The sequence below is a fragment of the Calypte anna genome, chromosome 20 (genome assembly GCF_003957555.1).
Source record: "Calypte anna isolate BGI_N300 chromosome 20, bCalAnn1_v1.p, whole genome shotgun sequence".
In the NCBI taxonomy this organism is placed as follows: domain Eukaryota; kingdom Metazoa; phylum Chordata; class Aves; order Apodiformes; family Trochilidae; genus Calypte; species Calypte anna.
In genome coordinates this window covers 6,473,651-6,496,256 of record NC_044265.1, presented here as the reverse complement: position 1 = coordinate 6,496,256, position 22,606 = coordinate 6,473,651, and the positions used below count along the sequence as shown (strand labels likewise).

At 39.4% G+C, this 22,606-nt stretch overlaps 1 protein-coding gene across 5 annotated transcripts in view; it reads right to left on the bottom strand.

Annotated features, from left to right (window-relative positions):
* The window catches only part of PREX1 (phosphatidylinositol-3,4,5-trisphosphate dependent Rac exchange factor 1), a 137,774-nt gene that overhangs the window by 73,194 nt on the left and 41,974 nt on the right, over window positions 1–22,606 (bottom strand). For all 5 annotated transcript variants that reach the window (XM_030463158.1, XM_030463156.1, XM_030463157.1 and 2 more), the window contains exons 2-3: window positions 7,174–7,245; window positions 3,447–3,569 (exon numbers count right to left, since the gene is read on the bottom strand). In XM_030463158.1, coding sequence (XP_030319018.1) covers window positions 3,447–3,569; window positions 7,174–7,245 — 195 coding nt within the window. The remainder of the gene's footprint in view (window positions 1–3,446; window positions 3,570–7,173; window positions 7,246–22,606) is intronic.

The window sequence follows — 22,606 nt, the reverse complement described above, 5'->3', positions numbered from 1 at the left end:
CCAAACACAACAATGGTACAAAGCAAATAAAACAACAGCCACAAAAAGTATGGTGCAAAGAGCTGGAATGCAGATATTTGAGACATTTCTCCACCATCTACAGCTGTTCATATTAGTACTGGAGTTTAATACTGGGAAGCTGAAAAGAAACAAAGGCTTCTGACCAGCAGATGCAGGAAAAGGTAGCACAATAGAAAAAGAGGCAATAGGGAGGCATGGGAGTTTTTCCAGACAAAAACTGAGGAGTTACAAAATGAGAAAACACAGGAGTCTCTCCTGCATTTCCTTCTCCCACCTCTCCTCAACTCCCTGGATGCACACAAGCAGCATGCTTGAAACTAAAAATAGTAACCCTTAGCACAACAGCATCAGTTCCATCAGTGCACACAAAATGTCACTGCTCAGGTTTATGACTGCAGCTTTGCCTGCCTGGAGTTTGGGAGGTTATATTTAGATCACAACAAAATCCCTTTGCTAAAGCTCAAGTCAGTACAATAATTACACACACACACACACCAGAGTGCTTTCATCAAGTCTTTTTCAGCTGCCTCTCATGCAGGAGACCCACAAATATGAGAAGTATGCTTTAAATTGCTCTGTGTCTGAAGTGTTTAATTTCCTCTCTGGGTGACATTCAGTCCTGGACTCTCCCATCTCCTGGTGAGGAAATTATCAGTTACATAATTACAGATGTTAGCCCAGGAATTCTGGACCTGCTGTTACTCTATACTGAAATGCAATTATGGTCAGAGATGTGACCACATAAAAATGGCATCTCTTACTCAGCAAATCTACTGGATACACAGCTAGACGTTGTGATTTTGGTGACAGAAATAAGTCTGCACTGTTCCTAGTTTGGCTAAAACAAATCTTTTACCAATAGTTTATTCCTCAATGTTATTTTGGGTCCATTAGAACTGCCCACAAATCAGTGCAAATTGAGAAATGTTTTGACTAAAAAAGACAAGTAAGACATTTGAAAAATTGTAGCAATTTTGTTTGGACTTATTTTCAACATGAAAAACCTGAATAAAATAGAAGATACAGCTCAAGAAAACAAGAACCCTGACTACTTAGACAGTAAAACTGACCACTTATGCAACATTGCTCCTAGAAATGACAAGAAAAACACATTTCCCTCAAACAGGTTTCTTGCTATTATCTCACCAAACCTCTGGTAAGATGGCAGTATCAGAAATGAAGTGTCAGCTCTCTGCCCTTCTGTTCTACAGACAGTCATACACAAGGCCTATGCTGATGAGGTGTGATAATTCCAAGTTCAGCCTATGGACTCTTTGATGCTAAAGACTTACTCCACACACCACTTTGTTGAAGGCTGCAGATTCACTTTTGAATGAATGTTTAAGCATGTTCTTTACTGTCTGTTATGGTCATACTGAAATTCTAGCACCTAGCATCAGACTGAAATTCTCGTGACCATCTTATCAAATAGAGTACACTAGGGCATACAAGGTATCCTAAAGTAAAACAGTTTTCCACACCTGGGTATCAGAACAAATGTATTTCATCATCTGAGAGAATTCTTTAAAAAGTCAATATGCAATAAGTGCCCTTTTGGAACCACTGCAAAATCTGTTTGCTTGCTTCAGGTGTTACTCAAGATGTAAATCCTTCTGAGCTGGAGATTCAGGGCAGAATGTCCTAGCACTTAACCCTGTGCATTACAGTTTCACTATTCCTGTATTACTGTATGCTTGATAAATAAGGAACACTGCAGAGTTCTTAGATTTAATCGGAACAGAATTACAAAATTCTATGTTCCTATACAAGAAAATGTTACCAATGACTATAAGTACCAGTCTTGAATTCAGTCAAATGACAGGATGTTAACATTTCTGGCTAGTCAGCCCCACTCTGAAACATGGTAGACAGTTTGACAGCATCACTCAAAAGCCCTCTTACTTTGATATGCTCCTTAATGAATATTAATATATCAGTACAGCACATCTTGTTGGTAGGTAATGATGTTAGTGGGCATTCAAGGTTTTAACTAAGTTCACCAATACGTTTTAAGCAGCTGACAATCTTCAAATTTGATGCAATTTTTGGGCATGGTCTCACTGTCACACTTTCTGACACTATTTTAATTGTCACAGCATAAATGAGAATTAAACAAGAGGGGGTACTTGGTAGAGCTCTGTGACTAATGAATGGGTGTATAATTGCTGTCTGCTCAAACCTGATGAACTGTGAAGGCATGAATTTTTATTATGAAAGTGTAATAGAATATATTTTCATAGAAAGTGGGCCTGTGGCTTATTGCAGTTATTAAGAATTTGAAGAACTGGCTTTTATGAACATGCTTCCTAATTTTCAAACATCTCAGGAGGGCTGCTCCAAGTATTAAAAAAAATGGGCAACTTTGAATTATTGTACATGTAAATAAGGTAATTTTGCATTTAAATGAGTTCAGCTGGTAACTAGGTGTATATAATAACTGATCTTGCATATACATTATGCTTGGTATACACGTCAGTCAGAAGATGGCACACATACATGACTGAAAATCAAGCCATGTTAAAAAAACCCAAAAATCTACCTCAAGAAGAATTTCATAATGTAAGAAACAGGTGATGAGTGGAGCAATGGTAGGATCATCAGATGAAATTACACAGTCCTTAGTATGGAACTGTGCTTTCCTGGATCATTTATAAGAACCAATCAGACTGGGTCAGGTTGGCACACATGATCATATTATGGATGTAGTAGCAGAACAAATAATACACCTATCAGACAAAGTCAGATGACACAGAAGTAACTCAAACTGTTCAAAACAACCTGGAACTGGCAGAGTGAATTTGTATCATATGACTACTTCACATTTTGTATCTCTGGCATTCCTGAGCTAGCATGACAAGTTCAAAAGCCACATGCTATTTACCTTGAGCTGCAGAACACAGGTACTTATTTATTGCATGGCAAAAGGCTGTGTGTGGCAGCTTGCACTGGATTTCAGCAAGATGAGCCACTACCTTTAATTTACTGAAATGCACACACACTACTGTAAATTATGTATTGTTCTTTGGTTTTAATTTTGACCTTTGGAGGTTGAGTTTTGGTTTTTTTTTTAATTTTAAAATACAAGTAAAATTATTCATTTACCAGAAATTGTGCTGCTTTTTTGAGACACATGGAACCAAAGCACACATTCTCAGCAAAAAATTGTGATCAGCTGGGTGAGAAAAAAAAATTCAATGGGAATAGGAAGGGTTTCTAAAAATACCTTGTTGTTTAGCTGAGTTTGATGTGGTTTCTATTGTTCTAATCTCATTCACAAGTCTTTTCCCACCCGATTTGCAACTTTCATACAAGATACACATTGTCATAGTATTGCCACAAGCCATAGAGATTAGGGCCAGCTAAGGGGCATGGGAGTTTATGACAGGAAACTGCATTTTAAGATAGTGTTAAATCATTGTACTTACAAATTTTAAGAAAACATTTCCCAGTTCATGCTGAGACTGAGGTTCTGGTTGTAAACAAAGTTCCAGGGCAGCCAGGAACTCCTTGTGAACACCAAGAATGTCTTCAATGTTAGAAAATAAGATCTGAAACATAAAAAGTAAAGCAATGTTAAAGCAGTAGCATCAAGATATTGTGACTCTGGAGTTGCTGCAAGACAGTCTTAAAGCACAGAGAATCATGAAGACTGAATTACACTCTATTTGTCCCTTTCCTGTTCCACTATGGAAATTTTCATTGCTTCCAAAGTACCTGCTATAAACAAAGTTTATCTTCCCAGGTACTTAAGCCTAATGACTGTGATAGTGAGCAACCTCTTTCAAATCTAGAGGAGATTTCCTATGACACCAGCTAGGTCAATGGAACCACAAGGACCAAACTCCCTTTGCTAGAGACAGAAGCAGGAAATGGTTTGCCCTTCCTTCCCATGCATTAGAAATCTCTTTCTAATGTATGAACAGAACTTGAAGCTATCACACACAAAGATGTACCTGTAAATAAGAGACCAAATATCTGCCACGTGGTACCTAGCATTTCACTGGTAGGAGAACAGAATAGTGTAAAATGCTTACAGACCACAAGAGCAATATTTTAGAGTTCCCTTTTATTGATCTCAGTGGTTCTAAAAGCTGTATGTAATGGGAGAGAGGCTCCTAGTTCCAACATGTACTAAAAGGTACCTGTGCAATAACACAGCTGAATGATCCCCAGTGACTTGAATATCCATATGCTAAGGGGAATAAACTGCCAGGCTGAAAGCTGCTATAGTCTCAAACTCCTCCTGCATGTGCTGCATGTGCAGAGCAGAGCTTGTCACATCTTCCTTGTCTTTGCTCCCCTCTCACTTCAGGAATAGAGATACAGTAGCATGCACCATCATTACTGCACGCTTGTGCCTCACAGCTACTTTTTAGCTCTGAACAAATTAACAGATTTCACCATACTGAATATGTACCTATGGGCTCTGACACAAAATAAAGGACAGGGAGTTCAGACCATTTGACTGCTTCCAGAAAGCTTCACATGCTAGTTCAAGCAGAGCATATTGTGGTGTTGTCACAAGTCAAACTGATGTGATAACATGGTAGCCTCTGTGTGCAAGGCTTTGCCAGAAGCTGTGCCAAAAGGGGATTAACAAGAAAGAGGAAAACATCTGTCAGGGATGATTTTATCCTTCAGGAGCAGTCTTTGAGGGGCTATTTTTTAGTCCAAGGAATATCTGTGTAATGTAATGAATTCCGAGGTGGTCAACAGAGCTCTGCTTGCAACCCAATTTGCAGATAAGATGACCTAAAATCGAGGCAGCAGTAAGACCTTGACTTTGTGTGTTTCTGTATCGAATACACAGTTACCATTTAAAAGCCTCCTGCCAGATACTATGTCTGGCATCTTGTGTACACTGTCAAGTTGTACTGCTTTTAAGTTACTGTATCAGTGGGTGCCCTGCTGCAAATGCAGAGCAACACCAACCTATCAATAGTTATTCCTGTGTGACACAGTGAATAAACTAAAAATATTTTTTATGATGTTGCTGCAGCTGTTAGTCACTGGAGCACTTGAAAAATCTCATCCTGGCACAGGACTCAATGTGGCCTTTCTGGAAGGGGATACAGTGGCCAAAGATTACTGAAGTCTCCAGCACTTAGTGCCAGCTGTAGGAGAAACCTGCAAAAATAATACCGGGAGCAACAACTCAAATTATCCTCAGAAAAGTCCTTTCTCCTTTTGCTCAGAGGTGACTGACTGCCAGAATACCCTATATTTTCCTCTAGAAATTTTTGCTGCATGAAAAAAAGAGAGGAAAAGACAGGCTTCTCCTTAAATAAGCTGCCAAACCATTTATACAGTCTCTGCTACTGTCCTTGCTGCTGCCATTCACCTCTCTGAAGACTCAAGATACAAAACATTAGCAGGCAGAGTTAGCAGAAGTCCCAATACCATCTTGCTTGTCCTGCCTCTACCAACAAAGAATAGAATGGAGAAAAAAAAAATATCATTCAACTTAAGGAAGCAACAAAATTATCTATTTAGGGGAGGAAGAAAAGGGAGTTAGAGCAGGAGATAATACTGACTCTGATCAGGAAAACTGTGCTTTGTGATTGTATTTCACCACCAATAGGTGTAGGCTCTTTCTTACTGAAGAGAAGCTCTGTGAGTGAAAATTAGGCATTGTAATAAAGAGAAAAAATGAGGTCCCTCAAAGAAACCCCTCGAAGGCACTTCAAGACTAACACAAAGATGAAGTGGTGCTTCCCCAGAGGACTGTGGTGAAATTTCACATACAAATAGATTTACATCAGCAAAGAAAGTATGGATTCTTCTGCACAGGTTTTGTAGGCACTCTACCCAATTATATGTCAGTCATAATTAACATACATTTTGTTGATATATGAATAATGATAGAATAACAACTTTCATCAACATCTGTGGCTGTTTAACAGATTGGTAAGTGGTTGTGTGGGTTTATTTCCCATGCAGACCTTACTTTTTGCACACTTCTCTGCATCCAAGATCTAACACCACTCATTTCTTTGACCACCCCAAACTTACTTCAGACTCTAGATGGCAAGTTTCTAGGGAGCAGGGACTTACAAATTTGAAGCCAGCAAGAGGCTGAACTCCACAGAGCTGCCAAGGCCCCTTGCTGCTGCCAATCAGTTGATACTACAGTATTGCTATATTATAGAATGATCAGCAAAATGGGGGCTAAACCCCTGCCAGGATCTCTAAACATTAAGGTCATACTCCTCTGTGAAACAGAGGAACCAGTCTTGGGGAGACATGTCAGCAGCACCAGCACTGGCTGCTGTAATTATTATTCCTGTGCCCTGCACCCACAAACGTAAAGGGCAAAGCTGCTGCTGATTTACGAGCTTCATGCTGATCAAACACAAGCCCAGTAAGGAAGCCTCTAATGACAAACAAACTGCACACTATCTCACTGGCTGTCAGATTTCACTTGCATACATGTATAGGTGGTTTTGGTTTCACACACATATGTGTAGGAAGAGGGTTTTAAAGCCAAATTACTAGAAGAAAATGTTGCCTGTAATTATGAAAATAACCAACAAGACCTCCTGTGACCATAGGTACCGGAGAAGCTAATACCTCAGTTCTGTTCTCTATGCCTTGTATCTCTTTCCAGTGCAAAATTCATTCAAGAAACTTCCTCTTGCAAGGGTCTCCCGTTACTCAGTCCTCCCACAAGAATGCAAATTCCCACCTAATAGAACCCAAAGTAATATTCCTGCCTCCTCATAAGCCCTATCAATCACAGATTTGTAAAAGACAGCAGATGCAAGTTGGCTAACTGAATACTGTCAAGCAAAGCAGGCAAGGGCTGTGCATTCCCTTCCTTTCCTCTCAGAGGCACTGAAAAGGCCTCTCTGTCTTCTACCCATCATGACTCAAATATTGCCAAAAGTTAGTATTCTTTGACAGCACTACACTGTTGTCAAATTTCACTGAAATTGGCTGGTAGGATGAAAAACTGCTGGAAGATGACAGCTATCCAAATGGCCAAACAGACTGACAGATAAACTGTCAACATGAGCCTTGTTTCCTGAGGGAACCAGTTTAATAATAAGCATCAATATGACATGAGGATATTTGATATTTATATCCCTGAATCTAGCCTTTCATTATATATCATTGTCCCTACCAAGAAAATGAGGAAGGTAGAAGAAATACCTTAACATTCTCCTCTGTTATGTACTTCTCAGCTTTGTCCACAGCATTCTGGCGGATCCGGTGAAGAAATGCCTGCAGAGATAAAAAGGATTATTTTCACATGGCTTGAGACATTTTGGTTTCACTCTTCTATAGCCTTAAGGTTCCCATCAACACAGTGCAGCTGATCACCTTTAATACTGGAAAATGTAAACATTTACCATAACACCACCAGAGCTGTCAGGGTTGAGTTCAGGGTAACACAAAAGACATTTCCTAGAATGTTGCTGGGTTTTGCCTGGCCATAAATGACTTCCCTCTGTTAAAACTTTTAGACTTAATTACCTGTTAATACCAAGAGACCACAGCAAGGGCCTGTTTGTTTTTTCTTTGGAGGTTTCCCCTCTCTCTAAGAGGCAGCTGGTTCATGCACATCATGACATACATCAGCAAAAAGGACAGTAAAGAATGACAAAAAGACATTCATGCTGCTGGATCCGAGGCACGTCAGAGCTATGAGCCAGGGTTACAGACAAGTTGAACAGACTCAATACTTGGGGAAGGGAAACAGAAATTGCCAGACAGTGACTGGGACACCAGGTCAGATACAAATAGTGATCCAAATATCAGCTTTCAAAGCTTAGTTTTGGCTCCTGGAGGTTGGGATCTACCTGCATTTACACTGAACATACTTGCAACATATTTGATCCAGCAGAAGAATTTAGTAAAGCACACTTTGTGGCATTTCTACCTCAACTCTAAACTATTTTTGTAATTATTGGCTAAAGGGAATTTCTGAATGGAGAGTAGGGAATTATACCTTTCATAGGCATTAGCAAGGAGACTTGCAAATACCCACAGGTGAGACCAAAGTCAGTATCAGCAAGGAGAAAATCTGCTATAATAAACCACATGACCCATGCACAGAAGGGTAGAGGGCTTTGCTCTCTGCTCTTGTTAGAGATTTCTAACTTGCCTCCCACACAAAGGAGTGAGGCCTGGGAAATGCTGCAAACAGGGAAGAAAGCAACTTTTCTTACCCACCTGAGACAAGAGGGGAAGGTCATGCCTTTGTGTCTATGGCACAAAGCAGCTTTGTTACAGCCTGATAATAAAAGGCTTTTAAAAGTTGGACTATTCCTGAGCAATGGCCATGTCAGCTGATGCACACTCAGCTTTTTCTTTTTTCCTTTTGCCTGTTGGGATTGGTAGCAGTTTACAATCTGATAAGAAGCACTGTTGCTGAACCAAACTTGGAGCTTATGGAATGTCTTCGCCTCTATTCTTTTGGTTGGAAGACAGTGAACATGTCCCTCTGACTTCCAGCACTAAAATGGGCACATCTGTGTTTCTCCTTAGCCATGGCTCTCTAGTCACTTGTCAGCCATTCACACTTTACAGGACAGGCACGAATGAAAAAAGATTAATTCACGAGGCACAGAAACCCTTCATTTGTTTTCAGCCCTGGATTTTCAACTTGCTTTTGAAAAAATTTCAAGGACTATAATCACATTGCTCCTCTTGTATTGCTAAACAGGAAGGAGATCCTGGCTAGATTCCAGCTAGATAGAGAGCTTGGAACAGGTTAAGTGGACTAAGAAGTCTGAAAGAGAGATTCCTGGTGTTAAAGGGACAGGACATGTGCCACTGGTGGAAGAGGCATTTAGTAAGAACCAGTCAGTCCACTTTGCCAATAATTTGGCCAGGAACTGCCCAGCACGTTGGCAACAGTCAAGGAACTGCAATGAAGTGTTCAGCATGATGACAAGTGGCAGGAGGATTGACAGGAATAGCTGTTGCCCTCCCATTTCAGTGGTGGGCGAGACATCTGAGCATTAATAATCAGGCATCTGATTTTTATGAGGTAGCACATCATATTAAAGTCACTCATTCTCAAAAGATAAGCCAGGCAGACTCTTTTCCTTGCTTTAATCATATCTGCTTTAAGACAACAAATCCAGTTGGAATGATTATTTAATCTACACAATTAGTAGCTTCACTGGTGACTAATAGGTACCTGGATATCAGTCCCAGTATGATGGATCTAATAATAGAAAGCTGGTAAACAGAAGTGCAAATCACATTAGCTTACAGGCTAGTCAATAAAGAAGTAGAGTCTATGTTAATCTATAAAACAGCTTTTCTGTGATGCTTGTCTGAAAAGATAATTTAATGTCAGCATGAGAAAGAAAGAAAAAGACAGAGAAGAATCAAACAAAAAATGAGAAAGGCATAAAAGCAGGAGAGGGTAGAAATGATGAAAGACATGAGGGAAAGAGGCAGCCAACTTTCTATATGGTTTGTCAAATATCCTACAGCCTTTGATTTGTCTTGATATGCATGAACAACAGTCTCTTCAGTAATAATAAAACAAGAAAGTTTAAATTTCTGGAACCAAAATATCTTGAGAATTCTGCTTTACAAAATGAAATCTCTCCCCACCATAACAACACTTAGCAGATGCAGAACTATTTTTTCCCCACCTTTCAATGCCTTCTCATGTGCAGTCTTTCGCAATGCTCTCATTCAAATTAAAACCCATTATAAACACAAGCTATTAAAGGGCAGCTCATAAAGCTAATGTTGCATTCCCTGTTCACATGACAACACTTTCCTTCAAAAATGCTTCTATCTTGGAAAAAGTGCACTTTTCCCATAGATGTTGTTCAGTCATTTAGGTCAGTGTTTTCCAAGCTTTTGAAGGGATTTTTTTGTGCTCACCTGTGCCAACACCATCCCTCTGTTTACCTGGTGACACAGACTCTAAGACCAATTACACAAGTCATATGCAGCTCTGAGACACAGAGATACAAAGAGTGGTATGATCTTTTATTAGACTTACTGATTTATCTGAAAAAATCAGATAAGTATTTCGGCCAGGACACAACAAAGCTGATGAGAAAAGAGAAAGGATGGTAGAGAAGATTAGAAAATTCACCATGCCAATATCCCTTATATTTCATACCATGTTGTTACTAAAGAGGAAGTAGATGAAGGGGTAGAGGCATTTCTGGTGACCCAAAAGGTTACTGAGGCAAATGCTCTCTTTGGCTGCTCCAACCTCTCCACATTCTACATAGCCTACATGTGGAGTTCAAGAGGTCTAGTCCTTGACATTTTCCATGAGGAATTTTCAGGGACTCCTCAGTGCAACTCTCTTCTTCTGGAACTTTCAGTCTCTACAAAAATGAACTCACTCTCCTCAAGTGCTAAGTGGAAGCATAGGGGTCAGCTTTCTTGAAAGCTCCTGAAAAACACTTATAGGACTTGGGGAGTCTGAAAATCATTCCTAGGACACAGCAGGACAACCATAATCACCTCCCCACCACAAACAAAAGCAGAACTCTACTGTGCCATGGTGTTTGTTTTCCATGCTTACAAACTACTGGAGATTCAGAGGACAGCAGCTTATGATCCACATGACACTGAAACAGCAATCACACATCAGACCAGCAAGACACTGTTGAAGAGCTTAGAAATATATGAACAGGCAACAAAAGGAGAATCTGCTCCCTTCTTTCTGCTTGCTGTATGCTGCTCAGGTTAAAAATTTCATCCAAAAAAGATGGCAGATAACACGACATTTCCTTGTTGTGCTGCATTTGCTCTCCTGCCATTCATATTGTTCAGCTGTGCTCACACTCGGTCAGGTCTCTGAGCAACCCAAGTTGGTTGCAGACCAGAGAAGAGAAGGACTGATAGAGCCCACGACTGCAGAGTGAAAACAGGTCAGGGCACCACGCAGGGAAAAAAAATGGCTGGCAAAATTTCCTTCTCCTGATAAAGGCCTGTGAAGGTCTCATCTTCCATACATACATGCTAATCATTAGGAAAACAGCTCACAGATGATTTTTGTTTAAAATTCAGCTCCTGCATCAACATAACATTTATGTCCACACTGTGACTTGTTGCCCTAGAGGTCAGTTGCTTCCAAACCACTGCTGATGCTCCTGATGTCATCCATAAACACAGTTTATAGTTTGTCTCACAATACAAACATCTTGCAGGATTCAAGCAAACCTATGACAAATTAGAATAAGGAGAGCAAAATTCTTCCTTTCTGTATTGTGTCATGTTGGGTAAGTTCCTTCCAATAAATACCAATACAAACACATTACAAATCGAGAATGCAGTGTAAAAGTATAAAAGTATAGTATAAAAGTTTGCTTCAGTAATTAAAAACTCTTTAATGGCCCTTTTTTCATGAAGATGTTTTTCTTCAGTTCACCATCCTTACAATCTACTGCTGCAATGAAACCTTGTTTCGGTGAGTGTCTTTGCCACACCTTTGAACCATAAAAGCACAAAGTATAATTTAAAGAATCAATCTGGTAATTGTGAGTTGTTCTGACGTGAAACAGACAGAAGCATCTGAAATTATTAAAAGTTTTTTAAATGGTCCTTGCTGAACATTGACTTGTACCATTAAAGAAACTCAGTGTTTATCACCTTTTGTGTAGCATAACACATGGCAAACACTTGGGATGCAGCAGTGACAGTTTGCTATTCTCCTTTCTCAAAAATCATGTCTAAGCCAGATACTTCCTCAAATATTCAGAAATAGCAAGAAACTTCTGATTAAACAGCAAGGCAGGCAAACTGTGCATAACCCTGAGGGAAATGAAAGGGAGAACAGAAACAGATAAACAGCCATGAGTCAACTGGCTACCATACCCAGAAGGAGCAATATCTGAAAGCACAATCCTGTGAAACTCGTTTTCTGAACATATGGCTGGAATTTAATATTACACTTTAGACACAAGCAAGAATTTTAAAATAATCAGTGAGCAGGATTGAATTGGAACAATGTAGCAATCTAGATAAGCCTACCATTTTCAGTGTTAAAATTAATTGTTTTACCCTTGTGCAATTGTCTAAAGCTTCTTGCACGAGCAGACATTTTGGTTTTAAGCAAACATGCTCACAGTGACACATGAAAAGGTGACGTGGTAAATGGATTTCATCATTTGACCATCACAAGCATTTTCACCTTGCAACTATAGCATGGGGGCCATGCATTGATATGTCTCTGAAAATACATTGTAAAACTTGTAATAAAGAACTGAACAAGAACTTGCAAAAAAAAAAAAAACCAAACAAAAACAGACTTGCATCACTTCAAGAGTGTTGCCACTAAAGGTGGCTGCTGGATAAGTGTTTGCTTCCACAGCAGTACAAGAGAAACCAAAAAATTCCATTGTCTTAAGCAAAACAGCCTGGAAGTCCTGTGGGAACACAGCTCCACTGGAACAGTCTATTTAAAATGAATGTTTGCTGAAGTTTATGTTTTAAGAGCAGGTGCATCCTTGCTCATGTTACTCAATTGTTAGCATTGAACCTTGTCATCCTGATCATGTTCTTTTGCTTTCTATCACATAGCAGCTCATAAGCCAAAGCTCAACCCAAATGACAGGAAATATAAAGATCCTGCATCCTAGATGGGAACAGCAGTTCTCACCTGCACTGAAGTCTCAGAGACAATGCAATAAATAATCTCAAAATAATGTAACAATAACTACACCTGACAATTTATACAAAATAAATCCCACCACAACTGTTTTTTCCCCATTCATAACAAACCAAGTGTAAATTTCTATAGAAAACTTTCAGCATTTCCTTTAAACATGCTGTAAATAACCAAGGGCAGATCTTTCACAAAATGCTAACACAGCTTTGAGTCACCAACTAATTGGTAATCAAGTCACTTCAACTAGAGATGAACCTGCTTCAGTTCTGTTCCTCAAGAGATCTGCAGTACTGTGCACTGTTAACCAAGATCTACTGACTTCCATTCTTAAGACAGGTGGATTTGTAATGACAGATTGTGTCATCCATGTGTAAATTCAGACAACTGGCTTGCTAACATTACTTCCTGGACAAAAGCCAAAATGTACATGCAGAATACTGGGCCTGATCCAGGTTTTCAGTTGTGAAATATCAGTTAGAATACTGGAAATGAGAAGCAACTCCTGTGACATCACAAGCATTACACATGTGAAATGAAGCAAGGCTGAAGCAACTCCAATGCTTTTAAGGAGCATATTACTGTATCTCTCACCCTGTAAACTGGCAGTCCCACATTCACCCACTGCCCAAACACAGGCTACTATATTAGATTTACATAAAATGCATTTTAAATTATCAGTGTCTAAAGAAAGGATGAACTTCAGCATCAGATTAGTGCATTATGCTGAAATTCCTGCCTAGACTATTTCACCTATGAACAATATTTTTCTCTAGATCCTCTTAAACAATAGAGTAACAGCTGTGAGAATGAGCAGCTCTGCAAAAAGCAGCTCAGAGCTGCCACCAAATTAATTCATCAGCAAACAGCTGAACAGGCAGTTGTCTGGTAGGCAGAGGTGTTCAGTAAGAGGAAATAGTATTAAAAATATCTTTTATAGCCCTAATTTCAGGGCTATAAAATTCCTGTGTATCAAATTGTATACACAATTCCTGTGTATCAAATTGGCTTTAAAGCATCAAAGATTATTGGTACCTATTTTTTGATCTATCCCCTGAAAAGGAACTTAACTATTACCAAACAAGATGATTTAAATAAAAAAACAGTCAGGTAGGTTACAGAATATAAAACACACTTTCTGCAGGCAGTTCATGCAGTCCAAGCTGTAAGCTTGCATCACTGCCGACTGCTAAGCAGGAGGTCAGGTCAGATAGACTCCAGTGTACAATTTTAAAGTAACACTTCTTTTTCAAAGGTTACAGCCCTTGCATAATGCTAGGCTATGTTAGACACAAAATGAGACTAATTACTTATATGATCACCTATGCTATGTGATATTCACTTTGATATTTCAGAAAGCAAATATTAAAATCTCTGTCTTTAGAGATATTAGTCCCATATCCCTGGGGAAAACGTCTTTCTTGCTCATATGCCACATCTCCACTCCCAACCCCACACTTCCTTAAGATTTTTTTTTTCTGTTCCATTGTTGTGATTTAGAATAACAATCACTTCACACACACAAAAGCATGGATGTTGCAGCATGAATCATCTGTTCCCACAGAAGATTGCAAGACCATTTCCAAAGAAAAAAGTAGACTCCATCTCAGGTGAAACTGGAAAGGCCGTCAGAAAACAAATGCAGCTCCGGCTGTAAAATCCAGATGTATCACAGGGGAGATATTTCCTTTTATCTGAAGCATACTGTCAGGTATATTTTATAATTTTATAGATACATAAGTAATATATCTATACATATTACAAAACCTCTACTAATACTATCAATTTAATAAATATTAACTAAGTGCTGATCTTGGCAATCTGAAACCTCTTCCCCACGTCCTAGTCTGACATATGGAAAACCCTGATAAATACCAAGTGAACTACAGGGAAGCATTCAGAAATTCAGCAGTTTAAAACTATGTAATCATAGGTATGATTAAAATGCTTGAATAAATAAACTGGTTTATTTCTTTATATACTACATAAGAGAAAAAGTCACTGCTTATGGAAGTTATATGCCTGAGATTTCAAAAAATTCAACTGATTAGTCCTTAACCAATCCTGCATTTTAAGGCTCCTGCAGTTATGGCCATGCTTAGCTGATTTATCTTACATCTGTCTTGCCAGCAAGTGTTTTACTGTCTATAATATCAAAGTTAATGAAAAACAGTTGCAAAAAAAAAAAAAAAAAAAAAAAAAAGGCATCTCATAACACTGGGATTTTCAGTGGTTCTTGAGAGTGTCACACATTCCAATTACTTTTTACTTACTTTGACTCTCTTGACCTGGACCCATCACAAAATAGTTCCTGTCAACAACTCACCGTGGCTAGGATCCACCTCAGCTAATTGCACCCACCTAAAAGTTGAAGCCTACCCCAAGCTGGTGATACAGGTTCCCTCTATAACAAAAAGCAATGGGTAGGCAACTTTAGAGGATGAGTCACTGCAATCTAGGAGTGACATTTTAGATGAAAGGCTGAATGACCCTCTAGAAATGCTTCTCTCTTTCTACCAAGAGACAGCCTGGGTGACAAATTCAGATTAGACCACCCTCCTTGCCTGTACCAGTTTCACAGCCTCTGCAAATGAAAAGTTCCAGGGTAATGAATGTTACTGAATCATTTCTAAAAGTGAAGCACTGACTGTGTCTCAGCATGGGTGCTACGAACACGAGGGCACTGCAAATTGACAAATGCAAAATTCATGTGCACAGCCATTCTCAGCACAGTAGTATTCTGGGACTCATCACAATTAATCTGCAGCACTTCCCAGAAAAAGTAATTTATACAGAAAGATGCGAGAAGATCCCAGACTGTATCTGTATTTCCAGTGTACTGATGTTTCCACCTGAATACTGCAACTACAACAGAAGGTACCAAATGAATGCATACACTGACTGGTGACAGAAGGTGAAACCAAAGGGAAGTGAGAGTGAACTAAGTTGCAGGGTTCCTCACTCCAAAAAGAGATCCCTTTCTTAAGGAGGGTTTGTTTTAATCAATTTGAATTACAAAAAAAAACTCTGTGAAGTGAAAGACACCATTGTCCCTTTTCTACCATTGCCCTGACCTCTGCTATCTCCTCCCTTCAGTCACTAATATTTGCATCTTCAGGCAGGTCAGAAGATCCCAATTAATTTCAGGGCCTAACAAAAGCTACATTTTTCACCTTTGGAATCCTTTCAGGACTCAATTCTACTTATTTTTTTATCTCCCATACCTCATCTCTCTTCTCATGCTCTCCCTTTGCCTTCTCGCCTTCTCTCCCTAAATCACTTTGAATATTACTGACTTTTAAAAAACCTTCCACTTCTTTGAAAACCCACAGCTTAAGCGTGCTCTTTAAGACTTGTCCCTGTGTGGCTGCAGATCCTTTTTAATACCAACAGAAACTGTATTTGTTTGGATTCTCAAAGGACATTAAGAAATTTATGTGCCTAATTCTCTCTAGCCTTTGGAATATTCTCCCTTTTACTGGCCTCTTCATGTCTTTCTCCTTGCTCTATAATCATGAGATGATTTTGATCATCTCACTACACTGCAGAACTCTTCAGAATGCTTTCAGCACATCGTTTGTTTGAATACTGTTTTACTTCATTGCTCTTATGTTCATTATGTATAAATCCTGACAAGCCTGTGTCTCCTTAGCCTTTAAGTTACTTCAACAAAAATTAGCTTCAGGAGCAAGGGCCCAGTAAACAACACATAAATAATTCAGAATTTGACCCGTATTACTTACATTCACTGTGTCCATAACAGATAGAAGCCTGGAGACTGCAGTCAGTTCTAGATTAGTCATGTCTCCAGCTACTAAGATCCTATCAATACCAGGGAATGTTTAATAAGGTTTCAGGCTCTACACAAGTACACCTTTTTCAAGAGGAAGATGAAACAGAGTCACTAGAAACATCACGTGGTTCCCCAAAATAGTAAAGTTTGGATGGTGAATGTAACTGTAGCAAACACTGGGATTTTTTCAGTTAATATTTCAAGATCCCCATGTCAACTAAAGAACTTTGGTAGGTTATTCTCTCCTTTCTCTCCTCTTTTCAGTGCCTGTGTCATAATACATTAAACACTAAACACAGAAGACAGAGAACAACGTAAAATAAAATCTAGTATCATTAAAGTCTAGGGATTTTTTTTACATTAACTGCAACATAAGCTAGGATTTCACCAGGGCTATTGTCTCAGCAGCTAATAGGTAAAAGAATTAAATAGGTAAAAGACTAGAGAATAGGTAAAAGATTAAAAAAAAACACCAACAACTTGAATCTTTTCTTGGCTACGCAGTTTCTGAATATGTGAAATGTGAAATGTGAAATGATCATTTCAGAGCCACAGTGTTAGCAATTTTAGTTCAAGTGAGTGTGTGCCAAAATGTGCAGGGGTTTAAATCCATATTAATGTCATTGATTGCATGTGAGTAGAACCACCTCACAACCTGGCCAATAGTCTTCCAATTAAGTTTGTGATTATAATGAATAATATAAATTTTCAAGCTTAGATTGAATCTCTGAGCTAACTGAAACAGACCTGTCCAGCTTACTGTCATCAGGTTCATTGACACTTGTTCTAAATTACATTGTGAATATACACTGGGCCCAAATACCATGATCTCGGGTGACCCACAAACTTGATCTACAGAGCAAATGTAACAAAATCCCAGGGTCTTATTTCACTAGGAACATTTTGCCTGTGTCCAGCTGATATGGACACTTAAGAGTCTCACAAGCCCTTTTAGCATCGGACTCTGGATCTAGATTGAGGTTCTATGCACCTCTTCTCAAGGATGCATCTATCTGACCTCAATTCATGTGTATTATAAACGGCTAACAAGTGGAGGGAATAGTATTCCATGCTCTGACTTACATGTGCTGAGTTTCTATCAGGTTGTGTATCAAATCAAACTCTCAAATGCACACTTAATGTATAAATATTTGTGCTTGACTCTTCAGTTTAAAAGGACCCAAGAGTGCAAGCTGACTGAAGAGAATTGTGCTTTTTCAACTGATAAAATTCAGAACTACAAAAGAACCAATAAAATTGACAAGACTAGGTGCTTCACCTTGGAGAGGTCCTCAGAAGTATTTTCATCAGTTCTGTTCACACACTCATGGGTTTCTGAGTAATCGGTTTTCAAAGCTGAGGTAAAATGGGAAGCACTGAAATCTGCAGGTGCCTTATCCAGAAAACCAGTATTGGGATTGGCAGCCACTACCAGAAATTCCAGTGAAGTTGCTCTGAATTCAGGCATATCAGCCACCTGATTTTAGGCAGCAAGTACTAATAACTAAATTTGAGAATTTCCATGCAGGTATACTAGACATGAGTGCAGTCACAAGTCAAGAGACTTAAATTCCAAAATTATTGTTAGTTTATGAGAATCTCCTGGTATCCACTTGTGCAACAACCATAGTCAGCTCCCCTCAGGCTCCTTACAGGCAGCAGCCTCCACATGAGCTCTCTGGCTGGGGTTGTAAATTCTTACAAAACCTTTCCTCCTTCATAACCAGTAAACGGGGCTCTGGTGCAGCACACAAGCCTTAGCATTCCTGGCCTTTGGAGCTTGAAATTTCCTGCTGGGAGAAATCTGCTTAAGTGCCTGTGGTGTGACAATGGGAAAGGCAGCTTTCCGTGGAGGCGGTACTAACCCCACAAAGGGCTCTGACGTCTCAGGATTCTCACCGCTGGAGCCTGGTGAGAGAGGCTGCTTCTCTGTAGCCTGTGAAAGGTTTCCAAGAACTTCAAATGCATGGAAAAATATGTGATTTGGTGAAAAGGAGTAGAATCCCAGAAGGGAAAGGGGGAGGAGAAGGGAAAAAAAGAGGGAACTCTGACTGCCCCAAGTCCTTTCAGTTAGAGGATGCATTGATGTTGATGGAGTCAGCTCTCTCCCTGTGCTAAGGGAGCACACCAAATAAGCTGTGGTTCATGGCAGCTTCAGCTGCCTCTAAGCAGCCAGCTGCACACCAAGCTCTCCCTGCTACGAATTCTCCCACCTCATAACACCACAAGTTAGAGTATATTTTTTTGAGAGCTAAAGGATTAACCTTCTACAGGTAAATGGAAAGGAAAATGAATCTCAAAGGAAGCTGACCTGAATTTATTTGCATTTTCCCCAAGAAAAGGCCACGGGGCAATGTGACACATCATCCCTCCTGAAATCAGTGAAAGCAAAGTTTAGTCTCCAATTTATATTCTTTATACAAACTTGCTTGGTAGGTCATGCTCTGTCTTCTGAGAAAAGGAAGTACCTGTTTACAGAGACAGCCATTTCTATATTTTGACTGTTTAGTAAATATTTGTCTGTCTTGCAATTTTGTAACCCACTAAAGAATAATGCTGTAAATAAGAATGAAAGATCCCTGGTCTATGGTCAGACCACCAACCACTCAATAAGTGGAGGGATTAAGTTTGTGAAAAACTACCCAACACCTAGTGTACCTTTCTCACCCAAGTACTCAGGATTTTTCACTCACTGATTTAAAAAAGACAAACAGGAGAGGTATTTCCAGGCAACATGGCAGGAAATATTTCAACATTTGACTAAATTTCACTAGTCAAAAAAGCTGTTAAATTAGAGCTAGGTTTGTTGGGGTTTTGTTTGTGGTATTTTTTTCTTTTGAAAGAAATACAATGCAGCTACACTTCCTACCACAGAAAAGAAGCACGGCTTCAGAGCTGCCACTTTTGCATGTGCTTTACCCTTAGTTGGTGCTCACAACCACTGATGACACTTGCAGGCAGGCAAAGAAGGGTTGCACACACGGCTGCACTTTGCAAAATACGGCTCATGTATTTGCAATTATTTACAAAAAAAAAAAAAAAAAAAAAAAAAAAAAAAAAAAAAAAAAAAAAAAAAAAAAAAAAAGGAAGAACATCCTTCACATGTTGGATTAAAAGAGGAATTAGAAAAATTAACCTCACAAGCACATTTTTCATCACTAGCCCTGAGCAGGAACAAACAGTTTAGCTGATGAAAAGCTGCTTGCTGAAGTACAGTAGCTGACCCGAGCTGGTTTTCCTAACTAAGTCAAATCTAACAACGCCTGCACCACTTTAAAGTGTGCACCATCTGCTGCTCCTGGGGATGGCACACAGCATTGTCCAGACTTCTTTCCTAAACTACAATGAAGTAGTAAGTAAAGACAGAACCAAACAGGCAGGAGAAAATCCTCAATTCATCATGAAACATGATGCCAAAATTTTAACCAAACTAAGAATCTCCCTGCAGGCACTGCCATTGGTGTGCCTTACTTGTTTTTTCTCTCCTCTTTCCTGCATAGCACTACACCACTAACCTCTACAGAAAAGCACAAGCCCACTGCAGAGTGGTCTGTAGCCAACCTCTGTCCACAGAATACCTCAGAAATATCCTTGAGGCCTATTCATGTCAGGGTTCCTGCCCAGTTTTACAGACTTCAATCATCTGTGCTATTCAAAAAAGCACCAGTTTGGGGTGCCTAAATTCTTCACTGCACTCAATACTCAACAGTAGCTTGTCCCATTCCTTTTCAGACAAGTAGAAGATTATGCCATATTGCCAGGTCAAAGTACAAGACAAGAGCACAGTCTAAAAATATCGCCTGTCCTCCTGCCCCAAGCCAGCCAGAGAGCTGGGTTTTACAGTTCCCCTTCATGTACATTTATTTTGTTGTGACAGACTGAAGAAAAGCTCCCTCTCATTGTGGCATTTCTTCTCTGCACACATGTTCTTGCAGAACACAATCATATCACACACAGCCTTAAACCCCAGCTTCCTCTGAATCAGGGCAAATAATTAGACTATTATATTTTAAACATAAAGGGGAAGTTGAGATAGAGTGAAGCTTGGTAGCAGACCCTGAACTGAATGGCTCCAGCAAGCAGACTGCCCTCCCCAGCATTCCCATGGCCTCTGACTGGTTTTGAATGTTTGTGAGGACATACAAGTATTGCCTGGTATGGATGAGGATGGAGAGGGCTCTCTTTAACTACAGGCTATGTTCAAAGGTCATTGTTGCCTGGAGCTATGTAGAACCGAAGGGTCAAGCATTTTGTGCTCTGTTAGGAGGGTGGCATTGAAAGTGAGCCAGCAGTTGTGTTTCTAATTTATGTATATTCTAGAGCAAAGCTAAAAATGTAGCTTTAGTATCTCTTTGCTCTTTCTTTAGAGGTGCAAACAGATGGAAAGACTTAAAAGGAATTACTGAGATTTTAATTTTACTGGAAGTGACTTTGTGATCAGAACAGTTTGTTCAAAGCATTCTGATGTTTTTTAATGAAAAACAACTAAAATTTTACTTTCCTTCATCTGAAGTCAACCTAGTTACATTGCTGAGAGACATGAAGCACATCAATCCGACTTGTTTCTGCAACCTGTTTTGTTCTCAATAATGCCACAGGTTTCTCCCTTGCATTGCAAACAAATTATTAATCAGCTTAGGACCCTACCACCAGGACAGTCCTCTGAAAACTAGAACAACTATTTTTATTGCAGGTAATCCATATTTGCAGACTTGGAGTTAGGATTAGATACGACTTTGCCCACCATCCCAATCCAGCCACAGGAATTGTACCAACTAAGAAAAGGACATTGACCACACTACTTGCGTGCCAGTGCTCTGACTGGTGCATTTAGCAGTCCATTCATTCAGGCTGCCATTTTCTCTTAAATATTTTCCTCTCAGCTGCCTTTTCATTAGAAGTTGAATAGTAGCACCTACTGTCTAGCCAAGAAATTCACACAAGGAGTTCCCTTTGGAGGCAATACTCTTGCCATTCATCCTATCTGTCAATGTAGCAGCTTCCCATCCAAGTCCATCATCCATCACCTCAGACACTGCAGGCCAGAATGACCCATCTCTACCAGTTCAAAGAACAAACCTCTAAATACGCTGCCAAAGCCCTGGACTACACTAAGCCAAAGTAAATAGCTTAGTTAACACTTCATCCACCACATTTACACACTGGATTGAATTTAGTTTTTGCAAGAGTCCTAACCGCATCTGTGAACCCAGCTGATTGCCAGTTACTGAGTGCTCACATATAACAGGGCTTTTATTTGTAATAAAATATTTAGAGTGGAAAAACACCCCAGAATTTAATAAAAGCAACAGTCTCAGATTGCCAATGACTTGTGGTACATCTATTCAGATGCTCGGAATTCCCTACATAAATAAAGCTGGACTTTCAAGTTCTGCCAATTAAATAAAAGCCCATTTTAACTCCGTTTTGTATTAAAACAGTAACCAATTTTACTTATACAAAGTAAAGTGTGAGATACTGGATTGTAAATAGGCTCTCTCTGTTGATATATTTTCACGGTTACTTTGTCTAAATAGCTGACTGTTCAGAGAAAAAACATCCAATTTGCATCTTGAGCACAACTGCTCAAGAAAACTTAAAGGCAAAACACAGAAAATTGCATTTAGACACCTGAATTTTAAAGCACTGGCAATTCCCACAGAAAATCCATTAGACATAAAAGTTTTTTAGAAAAAAGTTTAATAAAAATATCCAAGGAAGCCTATAGAGGCATCGTAATTTCTAGTGAGTTTGTTTCAGCCTTTTACACAGTCATGATCCCAAGAAAAGAATTCTGGATACACCATCAAAATCACCTCAATATAGGATCCCTTCTTAAAACTTTTTTTGCCTTTATTCAAGCCACATACCAAGTGGCTGTGTTTAAGTTCATTACAGGTGACAGATAAAGCAGAGACAGAGGACTAAAAGTGGGATTGCAACCCTTCCTTCTCTGCTAACAGCCTGAGCAGAGCTGCTCACTTTCTGTACTCTGAGCAATCACACCAGCCCATCTTCTTGTTTTAGTCTACTGACACTGAAAGTTGTTCTGTGGCTTTCTCCAGCCTAGGTATTAAAGAAGCAATACAACATGGAAATAAGAGTGTGATTCCACAGGCAATTACATCAACCAAAATTCCCTCTGCAACCAGTCCCTGGCTGCACATTCCTATATTCTGCCTTGTACCAACATTGCT